Source organism: Ascaphus truei, unplaced genomic scaffold, assembly GCF_040206685.1.
Source record: "Ascaphus truei isolate aAscTru1 unplaced genomic scaffold, aAscTru1.hap1 HAP1_SCAFFOLD_512, whole genome shotgun sequence".
Classification (NCBI taxonomy): domain Eukaryota; kingdom Metazoa; phylum Chordata; class Amphibia; order Anura; family Ascaphidae; genus Ascaphus; species Ascaphus truei.
The window spans coordinates 43,074-58,073 of NW_027456843.1; the positions used below are offsets into that span (position 1 = coordinate 43,074).

The window sequence follows — 15,000 nt, forward strand, 5'->3', positions numbered from 1 at the left end:
GACGTCGTGTCTCCTCCCTCTGGGTGACAGAGAGGGACGCGTGTTGAGGTCTCTCCCGGCGTGTCTCCTCTCTCTGGGTGACAGAGAGGGACGCGTGTTGAGGTCTCTCCCGGCGTGTCTCCTCCCTCTGGGTGACAGACGTCGTGTCTCCTCCCTCTGGGTGACAGAGAGGGACGCGTGTTTAGGTCTCTCCCGTGGTGTCTCCTCTCTCTGGGTGACAGAGAGGGACGCGTGTTGAGGTCTCTCCCGTGGTGTCTCCTCCCTCTGGGTGACAGAGAGGGACGCGTGTTGAGGTCTCTCCCGTCATGTCTCCTCTCTCTGGGTGACAGAGAGGGACGCTTGTTGAGGTCTCTCCCGTCATGTCTCCTCTCTCTGGGTGACAGAGAGGGACGCGTGTTGAGGTCTCTCCCGTGGTGTCTCCTCTCTCTGGGTGACAGAGAGGGACGCGTGTTGAGGTCTCTCCCGTGGTGTCTCCTCTCTCTGGGTGACAGAGAGGGACGCGTGTTGAGGTCTCTCCCGTGGTGTCTCCTCTCTCTGGGTGACAGAGAGGGACGCGTGTTGAGGTCTCTCCCGTGGTGTCTCCTCTCTCTGGGTGACAGAGAGGGACGCGTGTTGAGGTCTCTCCCGTCATGTCTCCTCTCTCTGGGTGACAGAGAGGGACGCGTGTTGAGGTCTCTCCCGTCATGTCTCCTCTCTCTGGGTGACAGAGAGGGACGCGTGTTGAGGTCTCTCCCGTCATGTCTCCTCTCTCTGGGGGACGTGTGTTGAGGTCTCTCCCGTCATGTCGCCTCTCTCTGGGTGACAGAGAGGGACGCGTGTTGAGGTCTCTCCCGTCATGTCTCCTCTCTCTGGGTTACAGATGGAGGTCTGCGCTGGCCCCGGGGACCCCATCGGTTATGTCACCTTGAATTGGAATGCGTTTGTCACCCACCTGTCTGTGATGAATGTCAACAAGGCGGTTGTCCTGCGAATCCTGGGGCCGAGCTTCCAGACGAACGTCTTCGGGAATGTCAACTTCGAGGTGTGTGGACACAGAGGAGGGGGTGATGAGCCTGTCCCTCGCCCCGCAGGGTGACACAGTGACACAGACAGAAGGGAGCTATGAGTCTGTCCCTCCCCCGCAGGGTGACACAATGACACAGACAGAAGGGAGCTATGAGACTGTCCCTCCCCCCGCAGGGTGACACAGTGACACAGACAGAAGGGAGCTATGAGTCTGTCCCTCGCCCCGCAGGGTGACACAGTGACACAGACAGAAGGGAGCTATGAGTCTGTCCCTCCCCCCGCAGGGTGACACAGTGACACAGACAGAAGGGAGCTATGAGTCTGTCCCTCCCCCCGCAGGGTGACACAGAGGGGGGGGCGATGAGCCTGTCCCTCCCCCCGCAGGGTGACACAGTGACACAGACAGAAGGGAGCTATGAGTCTGTCCCTCCCCCTGCAGGGTGACACAGTGACACAGACAGAAGGGAGCTATGAGCCTGTCCCTCGCCCCGCAGGGTGACACAGTGACACAGACAGAAGGGAGCTATGAGTCTGTCCCTCCCCCCGCAGGGTGACACAGAGGGGGGGGCGATGAGCCTGTCCCTCCCCCCGCAGGGTGACACAGAGGGGGGGGGGCGATGAGCCTGTCCCTCCGCCCGCAGGGTGACACAGAGCGGGGGGGGCGATGAGCCTGTCCCTCCCCCCGCAGGGTGCCACAGTGACACAGACAGAAGGGAGCTATGAGCCTGTCCCTCCCCCCGCAGGGTGACACAGACAGAAGGGAGCTATGAGTCTGTCCCTCCCCCCGCAGGGTGACACAGTGACACAGACAGAAGGGAGCTATGAGCCTGTCCCTCCCCCACAGGGTGACACAGTGACACAGACAGAAGGGAGCTATGAGTCTGTCCCTCCCCCCGCAGGGTGACACAGTGATACAGACAGAAGGGAGCTATGAGCCTGTCCCTCCCCCCTCAGGGTGACACAGTGACACAGACGTCCCACCCCCGCAGTGTGGCACAGTGGCACAGGCGTCCCACCCCCGCAGGGTGACACAGTGGCACAGGCGTCCCACCCCCGCAGGGTGACAGAGTGACACAGGCGTCCCACCCCCGCAGGGTGACACAGTGACGCAGGCGTCCCACCCCCGCAGGGCGACACAGTGGCACAGGCGTCCCACCCCCGCAGGGTGACACGGTGACATGGACAGAAGGGAGCTATGAGTCTGTCCCTCGCCCCGCAGGGTGACACAGTGACACAGACAGAAGGGAGCTATGAGTCTGTCCCTCCCCCGCAGGGTGACACAGTGACACAGACAGAAGGGAGCTATGAGTCTGTCCCTCCCCCCGCAGGGTGACACAGAGGGGGGGGGCGATGAGCCTGTCCCTCCCCCCGCAGGGTGACACAGTGACACAGACAGAAGGGAGCTATTAGTCTGTCCCTCCCCCCGCAGGGTGACACAGTGACACAGACAGAAGGGAGCTATGAGCCTGTCCCTCGCCCCGCAGGGTGACACAGTGACACAGACAGAAGGGAGCTATGAGTCTGTCCCTCCCCCCGCAGGGTGACACAGAGGGGGGGGGGGCGATGAGCCTGTCCCTCCCCCCGCAGGGTGACACAGAGGGGGGGGGGCGATGAGCCTGTCCCTCCGCCCGCAGGGTGACACAGAGGGGGGGGGGGGGCGATGAGCCTGTCCCTCCCCCCCGCAGGGTGCCACAGTGACACAGACAGAAGGGAGCTATGAGCCTGTCCCTCCCCCCGCAGGGTGACACAGTGACACAGACAGAAGGGAGCTATGAGCCTGTCCCTCCCCCCACAGGGTGACACAGTGACACAGACAGAAGGGAGCTATGAGCCTGTCCCTCCCCTCGCAGGGTGACACAGTGACACAGACAGAAGGGAGCTATGAGCCTGTCCCTCCCCCCGCAGGGTGACACAGTGACACAGACAGAAGGGAGCTATGAGCCTGTCTCTGCCCCCGCAGCGTGACACAGTGACACAGACAGAAGGGAGCTATGAGACTGTCCCTCCCCCCGCAGGGTGACACAGTGACACAGACAGAAGGGAGCTATGAGACTGTCCCTCCCCCCGCAGGGTGACACAGTGACACAGACAGAAGGGAGCTATGAGCCTGTCCCTCCCCCCGCAGGGTGACACAGTGACACAGACAGAAGGGAGCTATGAGACTGTCCCTCCCCCGCAGGGTGACACAGTGACACAGACAGAAGGGAGCTATGAGACTGTCCCTCCCCTGCAGGGTGACACAGTGACACAGACAGAAGGGAGCTATGAGACTGTCCCTCCCCCCGCAGGGTGACACAGTGACACAGACAGAAGGGAGCTATGAGTCTGTCCCTCCCCCCGCAGGGTGACACAGTGACAGACAGAAGGGAGCTATGAGTCTGTCCCTCCCCCCGCAGGGTGACACAGACAGAAGGGAGCTATGAGTCTGTCCCTCCCCCCGCAGGGTGACACAGTGACACAGACAGAAGGGAGCTATGAGTCTGTCCCTCCCCCCGCAGGGTGACACAGTGACACAGACAGAAGGGAGCTATGAGACTGTCCCTCCCCCCGCAGGGTGACACAGTGACACAGACAGAAGGGAGCTATGAGACTGTCCCTCCACCCGCAGGGTGACACAGTGACACAGACAGAAGGGAGCTATGAGTCTGTCCCTCCCCCCGCAGGGTGACACAGTGACACAGACAGAAGGGAGCTATGAGACTGTCCCTCCCCCCGCAGGGTGACACAGTGACACAGACAGAAGGGAGCTATGAGCCTGTCCCTCCCCCCGCAGGGTGACACAGTGACACAGACGTCCCACCCCCGCAGGGTGACACAGTGGCACAGGCGTCCCACCCCCGCAGGGTGGCACAGGCGTCCCACCCCCGCAGGGTGACACAGTGGCACAGGCGTCCCACCCCCGCAGGGTGACACAGTGACACAGGCGTCCCACCCCCGCAGGGTGACACAGTGACACAGGCGTCCCACCCCCGCAGGGTGACACAGTGACACAGGCGTCCCACCCCCGCAGGGTGACACAGTGACACAGGCGTCCCACCTCCGCAGGGTGACACAGTGACACAGGCGTCCCACCCCCGCAGGGTGACACAGTGACACAGGCGTCCCACCCCCGCAGGGTGGCACAGGCGTCCCACCCCCGCAGGGTGACACAGTGGCACAGGCGTCCCACCCCCGCAGGGTGACACAGTGACACAGGCGTCCCACCCCCGCAGGGTGGCACACGCGTCCCACCCCCGCAGGGTGACACAGTGACACAGGCGTCCCACCCCCGCAGGGTGACACAGTGACACAGGCGTCCCACCCCCGCAGGGTGACACAGTGACACAGGCGTCCCACCCCCTCAGGGTGACACGGTGACACGGACACACAGCTATCTCTCATCCCCAGGTGAAGTCCAGCGATGAGCAGCACGTTGTGGGGACGATCAGACTGGACAATGGGGAATTCACCGTGTGCTTCCCGACCGACCTGGAGGTCACCGTCAAAGCAGCATTAATGGCGGCCTGCTTCTACGTGGTGAGCGCACGGCTATCTCTCACCGTGTGACGCACACGGCTATCTGTCACTGTGTGACGTACATGGCTATCTCTCACCGTGTGACGCACACGGCTATCTGTCACAGGGTACTCACGGCTATCTGTCACCGTGTGACGTACACGGCTATCTCTCACTGTGTGACGTACACGGCTATCTGTCACCGTGTGACGTACACGGCTATCTCTCACCGTGTGACGTACACGGCTATCTGTCACCGTGTGACGCACACGGCTATCTCTCACTGTGTGACGCACACGGCTATCTCTCACTGTGTGACGCACACGGCTATCTCTCACTGTGTGACGCACACGGCTATCTCTCACTGTGTGACGCACACGGCTATCTCTCACTGTGTGACGCACACGGCTATCTCTCACTGTGTGACGTACATGGCTATCTCTCACCGTGTGACGCACACGGCTATCTGTCACAGGGTACTCACGGCTATCTGTCACCGTGTGACGTACACGGCTATCTCTCACTGTGTGACGCACACGGCTATCTCTCACTGTGTGACGCACACGGCTATCTCTCACTGTGATACACACAGCTATCTGTCACAGGGTACTCACGGCTATCTCTCTCCCATAGAACGCTCTCATTGCCCAGCGGCGGCAGCAGCTTCTCCACAGGAGCCACCATAACTGAGCAGAGGCGGAGCCAGTGCTGTGACATCACCGTGACATCACCCGATGACCCAATACTGCAGATATGCACATATATACCGTATATATGCCCAGCTAGCTCTCATGTAACATCCCTCAATATACACATACTTGCCTTTATATATATACAGTATATATATATATATTATATATATATATATGATTATTGAAGCTCGGCTAACACGGTACTGATACCTCTACATATATATATATATATATATATATATATATATATATATATATATATATATATATATATATATATATATATATATATATACACACACACACACACACTGTTATACCTAATGTAAGACTTACACTGTGACCACGTTATCGCCATTCTTAGCATTTGAATCAAATATATTAATTATCTTACTAATTACAAATTATTTTTAATTGTTTCTCTCTACGACATTCAAGCACAGATGCTACCATTTTTACCCCCCCCCCATTTCTACCCCTCCCCCCCATTTCTACCCCTCCCCCCCCCCCCCCCCCCAAGTACCAATGTTTTTATATCTGTGTTAAAGCTCCCGTCTGGGATTTCAAAATGGCGACCAAAATCCCGCACGCCAAAAGCCAGCCGCCACCTCGTGACGTCACGCTTTGCTACGGGACGGACGGTTTAATATCCAAGAAAATGGGTATCTAACCCAGAAGTGCGGGGATTATATATATGTATATATGTGTTGTAGGCCAGGTGTAACTGCAGGAGAAGGTGGTCCGACAGCCAGCTGGAAACCCAACGCGTTCCACACGTTGGCCATTGGGTCGCAAGTGGAAGAGCCTGTGCCTTAGCCTCTACTTTTTTTGTACAGAACCAGAACCGGGCCCCCCCCCCCCCCCCGAGCAGAACCGTGCTTTTTTTTGTATCTCTGGGAGGACCTCCCCAACCCCAGTTCCCGAGATATTTTGTTTTTATAAAGGGCATGTGTTTCTGGCAAACCAATATGGCTGCCGTCAAAGCCTCACTCTGGCGGGCCAATAGAAATCCAGAACATCTTCGACGCATGACATTGCAGGGACGACCCAGGCAGCCATCTTTGATTTGACAGTGACGACCCAGGCAGCCATCTTTGATTTGACAGTCAACGGTAAATATCTCGGTAACCGGGGCTTGCGGGGAGCCAGGAAGAGCTCCGATCAGCTCTGCGGGACCCACCGGATTCGAAAATGGGGGGGGGGGGGGGGGAGGGGGGGATTGTGCCTTTCACTGCGTAGCATTAGGAAGTGTCTGTGATGTCAGTGCTTTGTGGAGTGCTCTCGGAGTTACCGAGGTCCGCATGGTACCCAGGTTAGGGCACCCCCTGAGAGCCTGGGGTTGCCGTCAGTGGGTGGGATGTACCCTAGATATGAGAGGAGCTCTTTGGAGGGCACCCTAGTGGTCCTGACGGATGGTGCCTCCAACGTATGAGGCAGAGACCAGGATTATTTCGGTGCGTTCGTGCAATTGGATCGAGACGCCACCTGGGACGGTGGAGTCTGGTAAGACTCGGGAGTGCCGGCGACCTTCTGCTTTTTGGGCGTCGGCGGTCTGACGTTGGGTCGCCAATCATTCAAGAGCTACGGCAAAGGCGTGCTCGTCTGGGCGCACTGCGTTCCGGCGCCCGGGGTGGGGAAAGTGGAGATTAGAGCTCTCGCACGCCTCCGTCCCTCCCTACGTGGTGCACCCGGCTTTGGGAACGCTCTTCTCAACGTCCGCCAAGTACCTTCTCTTCGTGGCCTCACAACCCCCCTGGGAACTCACCTCTTGGCCCTTACTCACTCCAGCACCATCTTGTACCCTCTAACCGATGCACTCACATGGACTCCTACTGGTTCTGTGGACCTTGCCATATGCCAACTAGAGCAGGAGCGGCCAACTCCAGTCCTCAATGGCCACCAACAGGTCAGGTTGTAGGGCTATCCCTGCTTCAGCACAGGTGGCCCAACCAGTGGCTCAGTCTTTGAGCCACCTGTGCTGAAGCAGGGATAGCCCTACAACCTGACCCGTTGGCGTCCTGTGAGGACTGGATTTGGCCGCCCCGGGGATTAGACGGCGCGCTGAACTGCGCAGGACATGATGGCGGCCATAGATTTATAGATGCACTGGCCCCATCACATGTCCTTACACCCCCGGGTTGTCATCGTATTACAATGTCTGTAATAATTCGGCGCTGCGTACCCGTCTTTGCTAAAAAAATAAAAATGCACAGTGAGTAGGGTGGTTGAGTGTGAGTAGGGTGGGTGAGTGTGTGAGTAGGGTGGGTGAGTGTGTGAGTAGGGTGGGTGAGTGTGTGAGTAGGAGGTGAGTGTGTGAGTAGGGGGTGAGTGTGAGTAGGGGGGAGTGTGAGTAGGGGGTGGGAGGGTGGGGGGGTGAGTGGGTGGGAGGGTGAGTAGGGTGGGTGAGTGTGTGAGTAGGGTGGGTGAGTGTGTGAGTAGGGGGTGAGTGTGTGAGTAGGGGGTGAGTGTGAGTAGGGGGGAGTGTGAGTAGGGGGTGGGAGGGTGAGGAGGTGGGGGGGTGAGTGGGTGGGAGGGTGAGTAGGTGGGAGGGTGAGGAGATGGGAGGGTGGGTGAGGAGGGTGGGGGGGGAGTTGTGGGTGGGGGGGGGGCACTGCTCAGAGAGCCGGAGGCGGGGTAATCTCCCTCAACAACATGAACCCGCCTCCGGCTTTTTTTTTTTCTCCAGTGCGAGCGGGGAAAAATTAAAAAAAAAAACACGTGTGCTGCTTGGGCCAATAGGAGCTCGCCACGGTGTTAAATCCACTCGCCCGGGGCGGGCAGATGTATAGGTTTGTCGAACACTGTAAATATATATCTACCTGTGTATTTATCTGTCTGTGTATCTGTCTGTCTGTTTGTCTGTCTGTCTGTCTGTGTATCTGTCTGTCTGTGTATCTGTCTGTCTGTGTATCTGTCTGTCTGTGTATCTGTCTGTCTGTTTGTCTGTCTGTCTGTGTGTCTGTCTGTCTGTCTGTCTGTGTGTCTGTCTGTCTGTGTATCTGTCTGTGTGTGTATCTGTCTGTCTGTCTGTGTATCTGTCTGTCTGTGTATCTGTCTGTCTGTCTGTGTATCTGTCTGTCTGTGTATCTGTCTGTCTGTGTGTGTATCTGTCTGTCTGTTTGTCTGTCTGTCTGTCTGTCTGTGTATCTGTCTGTGTGTGTATCTGTGTATCTGTCTGTGTGTGTATCTGTCTGTCTGTCTGTGTATCTGTCTGTCTGTCTGTGTATCTGTCTGTCTGTGTATCTGTCTGTCTGTGTGTGTATCTGTCTGTCTGTGTATCTGTCTGTCTGTGTATCTATCTGTCTGTGTATCTGTCTATGTGTCTGTCTGTCTGTGTGTGTGTGTATCTGTCTGTCTGTGTATCTGTCTGTGTGTCTGTCTGTCTGTCTGTGTATCTGTCTGTCTGTCTGTGTATCTGTCTGTCTGTGTATCTATCTGTCTGTGTATCTGTCTGTGTGTCTGTCTGTCTGTCTGTGTATCTGTCTCTCTGTGTGTCTGTCTGTCTGTGTATCTGTCTGTCTGTCTGTCTGTGTATCTGTCTGTCTGTGTATCTATCTGTCTGTGTATCTGTCTGTCTGTGTATCTGTGTGTCTGTGTATCAGTCTGTTTGTGTATCTGTCTGTCTGTGTATCTGTATATCTGTCTGTCTGTCTGTGTATCTGTCTGTCTGTGTGTCTGTCTGTCTGTCTGTGTATCTGTCTGTCTGTCTGTGTATCTGTCTGTCTGTCTGTGTATCTGTCTGTCTGTGTATATGTCTGTCTGTGTATCTGTCTGTCTGTGTATCTGTCTGTGTATCTGTCTGTCTGTGTATCTGTCTGTCTGTGTATCTGTCTGTGTATCTGTCTGTTTGTGTATCTGTCTGTGTATCTGAATATCTGTCTGTCTGTGTATCTGTCTGTCTGTGTGTATCTGTCTGTCTGTGTATCTGTCTGTCTGTGTGTATCTGTCTGTTTGTGTATCTGTCTGTCTGTGTATCTGTATATCTGTCTGTCTGTCTGTGTATCTGTCTGTCTGTGTGTATCTGTCTGTCTGTGTATCTGTCTGTCTGTCTGTGTATCTGTCTGTCTGTGTATCTGTCTGTCTGTCTGTGTATCTGTCTGTCTGTCTGTGTATCTGTCTGTCTGTGTATCTGTCTGTCTGTGTATCTGTCTGTCTGTGTATCTGTCTGTGTATCTGTCTGTTTGTGTATCTGTCTGTGTATCTGAATATCTGTCTGTCTGTGTATCTGTCTGTCTGTGTATCTGTCTGTCTGTGTGTATCTGTCTGTTTGTGTATCTGTCTGTCTGTGTATCTGTATATCTGTCTGTCTGTCTGTGTATCTGTCTGTCTGTGTGTATCTGTCTGTCTGTGTATCTGTCTGTCTGTCTGTGTATCTGTCTGTCTGTGTATCTGTCTGTGTATCTGTCTGTCTGTGTATCTGTCTGTCTGTCTGTGTATCTGTCTGTGTATCTATCTGTCTGTGTATCTGTCTGTCTGTCTGTCTGTCTGTCTGTCTGTGTATCTGTCTGTCTGTGTGTCTGTCTGTCTGTTTATCTGTCTGTCTGTGTATCTGTCTGTCTGTGTATCTGTCTGTCTGTCTGTGTATCTGTCTGTCTGTCTGTGTATCTGTCTGTCTGTGTATCTGTCTGTGTGTCTGTGTGTCTGTGTATCTGTCTGTCTGTCTGTCTGTCTGTGTGTGTATCTGTCTGTCTGTGTATCTGTCTGTCTGTGTATCTGTCTGTCTGTGTATCTGTCTGTCTGTGTATCTGTCTGTCTGTGTATCTGTCTGTCTGTGTATCTGTCTGTCTGTGTATCTGTCTGTGTATCTGTCTGTGTGTGTGTGTCTGTGTATCTGTCTGTCTGTGTATGTCTGTCTGTGTATCTGTCTGTCTGTGTATGTCTGTCTGTGTATCTGTCTGTCTGTGTATCTGTCTGTCTGTGTGTCTGACTGTCTGTGTATCTGTCTGTCTGTGTATCTGTCTGTCTGTCTGTGTATCTGTCTGTCTGTGTATCTGTCTGTCTATCTGTGTATCTGTCTGTCTATCTGTCTGTCTGTGTATCTGTCTGTCTGTGTATCTGTCTGTGTGTCTGTGTATCTGTCTGTCTGTCTGTCTGTGTATCTGTCTGTGTATTTATCTGTCTGTTTGTGTGTCTGTGTCTGTCTGTCTGTGTATGTCTGTCTGTGTATCTGTCTGTCTGTGTATCTGTCTGTCTGTCTGTGTATCTGTCTGTCTGTGTATCTATCTGTCTGTGTATCTATCTGTCTGTGTATCTGTCTGTGTATCTGTCTGTCTGAGTATCTGTCTGTCTGTCTGTGTATCTGTCTGTCTGTCTATCTGTCTGTCTGTGTATCTGTCTGTGTGTCTGTGTATCTGTCTGTCTGTGTGTCTGTCTGTCTGTGTATCGCCCTCTTATCCCATCACAGGGAGGCACCGCTGTCCCTATTACCTTATAGGAATCCTGTGTGTGTGAGAGACGCCCTCTTATCCCATCACAGGGGGGCACCGCTGTCCCTATTACCTTATAGGAATCCTGTGTGTGTGAGAGACGCCCTCTTATCCCATCACAGGGAGGCACCGCTGACCCTATTACCTTATAGGAATCCCGTGTGTGAGACGCCCTCTTTTCCCATCACAGGGAGGCACCGCTGTCCCTATTTCCTTATAGGAATCCCGTGTGTGAGACGCTCTCTTATCCCATCACAGGGAGGCACCGCTGTCCCTATTACCTTATAGGAATCCCGTGTGTGTGAGACGCCCTCTTATCCCATCACAGGGAGGCACCGCTGTCCCTATTACCTTATAGGAATCCTGTGTGTGTGAGACGCCCTCTTATCCCATCACAGGGAGGCACCGCTGTCCCTATTACCTTATAGGAATCCCCTGTGTGTGAGACGCCCTCTTATCCCATCACGGGGGCAAAGCTGACCCTATTTCCTTATAGGAATCCCGTGTGTGTGTGACGCCCTCTTATCCCATCACAGGGAGGCACCGCTGTCCCTATTATCTTATAGGAATCCCCTGTGTGTGAGACGCCCTCTTATCCCATCACAGGGAGGCACCGCTGTCCCTATTACCTTATAGGAATCCCGTGTGTGTGAGACGCCCTCTTATCCCATCACAGGGAGGCAACGCTGTCCCTATTACCTTATAGGAATCCCGTGTGTGAGAGACGCCCTCTTATCCCATCACAGGGGGGCACCGCTGTCCCTATTACCTTATAGGAATCCCCTGTGTGTGAGAGACGCCCTCTTATCCCATCACAGGGGGGCACCGCTGTCCCTATTACCTTATAGGAATCCCGTGTGTGAGACGCCCTCTTATCCCATCACAGGGAGGCAAAGCTGACCCTATTACCTTATAGGAATCCCGTGTGTGTGTGACGCCCTCTTATCCCATCACAGGGAGGCACCGCTGTCCCTATTATCTTATAGGAATCCCGTGTGTATGAGACGCCCTCTTATCCCATCACAGGGAGGCACCGCTGTCCCTATTACCTTATAGGAATCCCGTGTGTGTGAGACGCCCTCTTATCCCATCACAGGGAGGCACCGCTGTCCCTATTACCTTATAGGAATCCCGTGTGTGAGACGCCCTCTTATCCCATCACAGGGAGGCACCGCTGTCCCTATTACCTTATAGGAATCCCGTGTGTGAGACACCCTCTTATCCCATCACAGGGGGGCACCGCTGTCCCTATTACCTTATAGGAATCCCGTGTGTGAGACGCCCTCTTATCCCATCACAGGGAGGCACCGCTGTCCCTATTATCTTATAGGAACCCCGTGTGTGAGACGCCCTCTTATCCCATCACAGGGAGGCACCGCTGTCCCTATTATCTTATAGGAATCCTGTGTGTGAGACGCCCTCTTATCCCATCACAGGGAGGCACCGCTGTCCCTATTACCTTATAGGAATCCCGGGTGTGAGACACCCTCTTATCCCATCACAGGGGGGCACCGCTGTCCCTATTACCTTATAGGAATCCCGTGTGTGAGACGCCCTCTTATCCCATCACAGGGAGGCACCGCTGTCCCTATTACCTTATAGGAATCCTGTGTGTGAGACGCCCTCTTATCCCATCACAGGGGGGCACCGCTGTCCCTATTACCTTATAGGAATCCCGTGTGTGAGACGCCCTCTTATCCCATCATATGGAGGCACCGCTGTCCCTATTACCTTATAGGAATCCCCTGTGTGAGACGCCCTCTTATCCATCACAGGGGGGCACCGCTGACCCTATTACCTTATAGGAATCCCGTGTGTGAGACGCCCTATTATCCCAACCAATAAAGCCATTAATCAACATAGGAAAACAATTTTATTCTGAACATAGTATGATAATGGTGTGTGTGTGTGCGCGCATGCGTGCGTGCCCATTACACACTTACACAATTATGTAACAAGTTTCATATGTATAAAAATATGAATAAACACACACTAAGTTAAGTGGTACATGCATTGTTGAGACAGACAGACAGACACGTTTGTATACATGTAAACCACAATACCATATAAAATTTGTATGTACTGCATGTGCATGTATATATATATTAATTATATATAGTGCACATGTTATATATGTACATACTCTGTATCTAACTATGTATATGTATTAGATATATAATATGTATACAGTGCGTGTGCATATAATGTATTTTTATTAGATATCCCATATACACACAAAGTCCATACATCTTTTAACAGAATATAAAAGGTTAATATAATATTATATTCTATACAACCCTCAATAAAAATACACAGGGGTTTGTATACACCCACACACGCCTAATACATATGCACCTATGTATATAGTGACTGGGTGCCCATCTCCAAGATGGCTGCTCCCTGACTAACCCCCTGCGGGGCAGATCCGCCAGCCCACAAGGTGACGGCCCCGCCCTTAACACTGTCACAGCTTATTTTGTCAGCAGGGGTGCCAACCGCAAGATGGCGGAACAGGCTGTAACATTTTGGCACTTGGAAGGCGCCAGACTCTAGATGGCAGCACTGATTCAGTAATGGCTGCTTTAGAGGTCACTTGAAAGGTGGACTCTACTCCCCGCCAATCCTGTGGCGGGTCCCATTGTAACAGTATGATGCCAGCATCCTGCCAACTCCAAGATGGAGGCTCCCATTGTAACAGGATGCCAGCACCCTGCCAACTCCAAGATGGAGGCTCCCATTGTAACAGGATGCCAGCACCCTGCCAACTCCAAGATGGAGGCTCCCATTGTAACAGGATCATGCCAGCATCCTGCCAGCCCCAAGATGGAGGCTCCCATTGTAACAGGATGTCAGCATCCTGCCAACTCCAAGATGGAGGCTCCCATTGTAACAGGATGATGCCTGCATCCTGCCAACCCAAACATGATTGCACCCATTGTAACAGGTCTTGCCAGCCCCAACATGGTGTCTGCAGTTGAAATGTCCTCTCGTTTCCAAGAGGCTGGCGCAGGAATCACACCAACCAACCATAAAAATGGCGTAGGTCACGCCAACACAAATCCAACATGGCGGCCGAAGCTCCCTTATCTCCTGGGGGGGGAGAGGGGGCCGGAACGTCGGTTTCCTAGCGGGCTCCAGGAAAACAAAATAGAAAAATGGCGGCTGGCCCTTCACTGTAGGTGCGGCCGGCGCAGAACGTAGCGGGACGCGGCCTCCAGACTCCACTGAACCTTTTCCAGGATGCGGCGACACTCTTCCTTGGTGAGACGGCTCAGGTTATACAGCTGCTCCACCTGGAGGGAGAGCGCGGGAGGTCAAGCAGGGGGGACTGACCAATCAGAATGCATCTGACAAGCGGGTCTCTGAGGGACGGAGACTTCTGGTTGGCTGTCACTCACACGCCAATTTGGTTAATTTGGTTGGGAGGAAACGGAGCTCTCTCATTGGCCCGAGCGGCTTTCAATCACAGGAGGAGGAGGTGGGGAGGGGGGATAGAAGGAAGGAGGGGGAGGGGGTGAGGGAGGAGGGGGTAGAGGAGGGAGGAGGGGGAGAGAGAGGAGGGAGGAGGGGGAGAGAGAGGAGGGAGGAGGGAGGGGGAGGGAAGGGGGGGCGTTCTCACCTTGAGTGTCTGAATGGCGCGTGTGATATCCCCGGAGTTCGCCCGCAGAGCGTCACGACATTCATCTGTGGTCACCCCATGAACTCTCTCCTCAACCTGCAGGGGAGAGATAGAGAGGGGGGAGAGGAGGGGGAGAGAGAGAGGGGGGAGAGGGAGAGGAGGGAGAGCGAGAGGAGGGGGGAGAGGGGAGAAAAGGAAGAGGCAGGGGGGAGAGAGAGGAGGCAGAGAGGAGGGGGAGGGGGAGAGAGAAAGAGAGGAGGGGGAAGGGAGAGAGAGGAGGGGAAGGGGAGAGGGAGAGAGGAGGGGGAAGGGGGATAGAGGAGGGAGAGGGGAGGGGGGAGGGAGAGAGGAGGGAAGGGGGAGAGAGGAGGCGGAGGGAGATAGAGGAGGGTGGGGAGGGAGGGAGAGAAGAGGGAGAGCGGGGAGGGAGAGAGAAGAGGGGGAGGGGGGAGGGAGAGAGAGGAGGGAGAAAGAAAGAGGGGAGAGAGAAACACATATACGTTATACATATTACATACACAATATGCACAAACAATATACAGACATATAGCGCATATCAAATAAATAAATATATATATATATATAGATACAGGTATGTGAGAAAGAAAGTACACCCTCTGTGAATTCCATGGTTTTACATATCAGGACATAATAACAATCATCTGTTCCTTAGCAGGTCTAATAATTAGGTAAATACAACCTCAGGTGAACAACAACACATGACATATTACACTGTGTGTGTGTCTGTGTGTGTACACATGAC

At 54.0% G+C, this 15,000-nt stretch overlaps 2 protein-coding genes across 2 annotated transcripts in view; one reads left to right on the forward strand and one right to left on the reverse strand.

The window, feature by feature from the left end:
• Nucleotides 1-823: 823 nt before the first annotated feature.
• LOC142485016 (phospholipid scramblase family member 5-like) lies at nt 824-5,596 on the forward strand. The gene is made up of 3 exons (XM_075584244.1): nt 824-1,021; nt 4,393-4,521; nt 5,134-5,596. The coding sequence occupies exons 1-3, from the start codon at nt 836-838 to the stop codon at nt 5,188-5,190; spliced, it is 372 nt and encodes a 123-aa protein (XP_075440359.1). The 5' UTR covers nt 824-835; the 3' UTR covers nt 5,191-5,596.
• A 6,878-nt stretch (nt 5,597-12,474) lies between these two features.
• The window catches only part of LOC142485020 (non-receptor tyrosine-protein kinase TNK1-like), a 26,474-nt gene continuing 23,948 nt past the window's right edge, over nt 12,475-15,000 (reverse strand). Inside the window, 2 exon segments of the mRNA XM_075584250.1 lie at nt 12,475-13,911; nt 14,238-14,333. Coding sequence (XP_075440365.1) covers nt 13,789-13,911; nt 14,238-14,333 — 219 coding nt within the window. The 3' untranslated portion in view covers nt 12,475-13,788.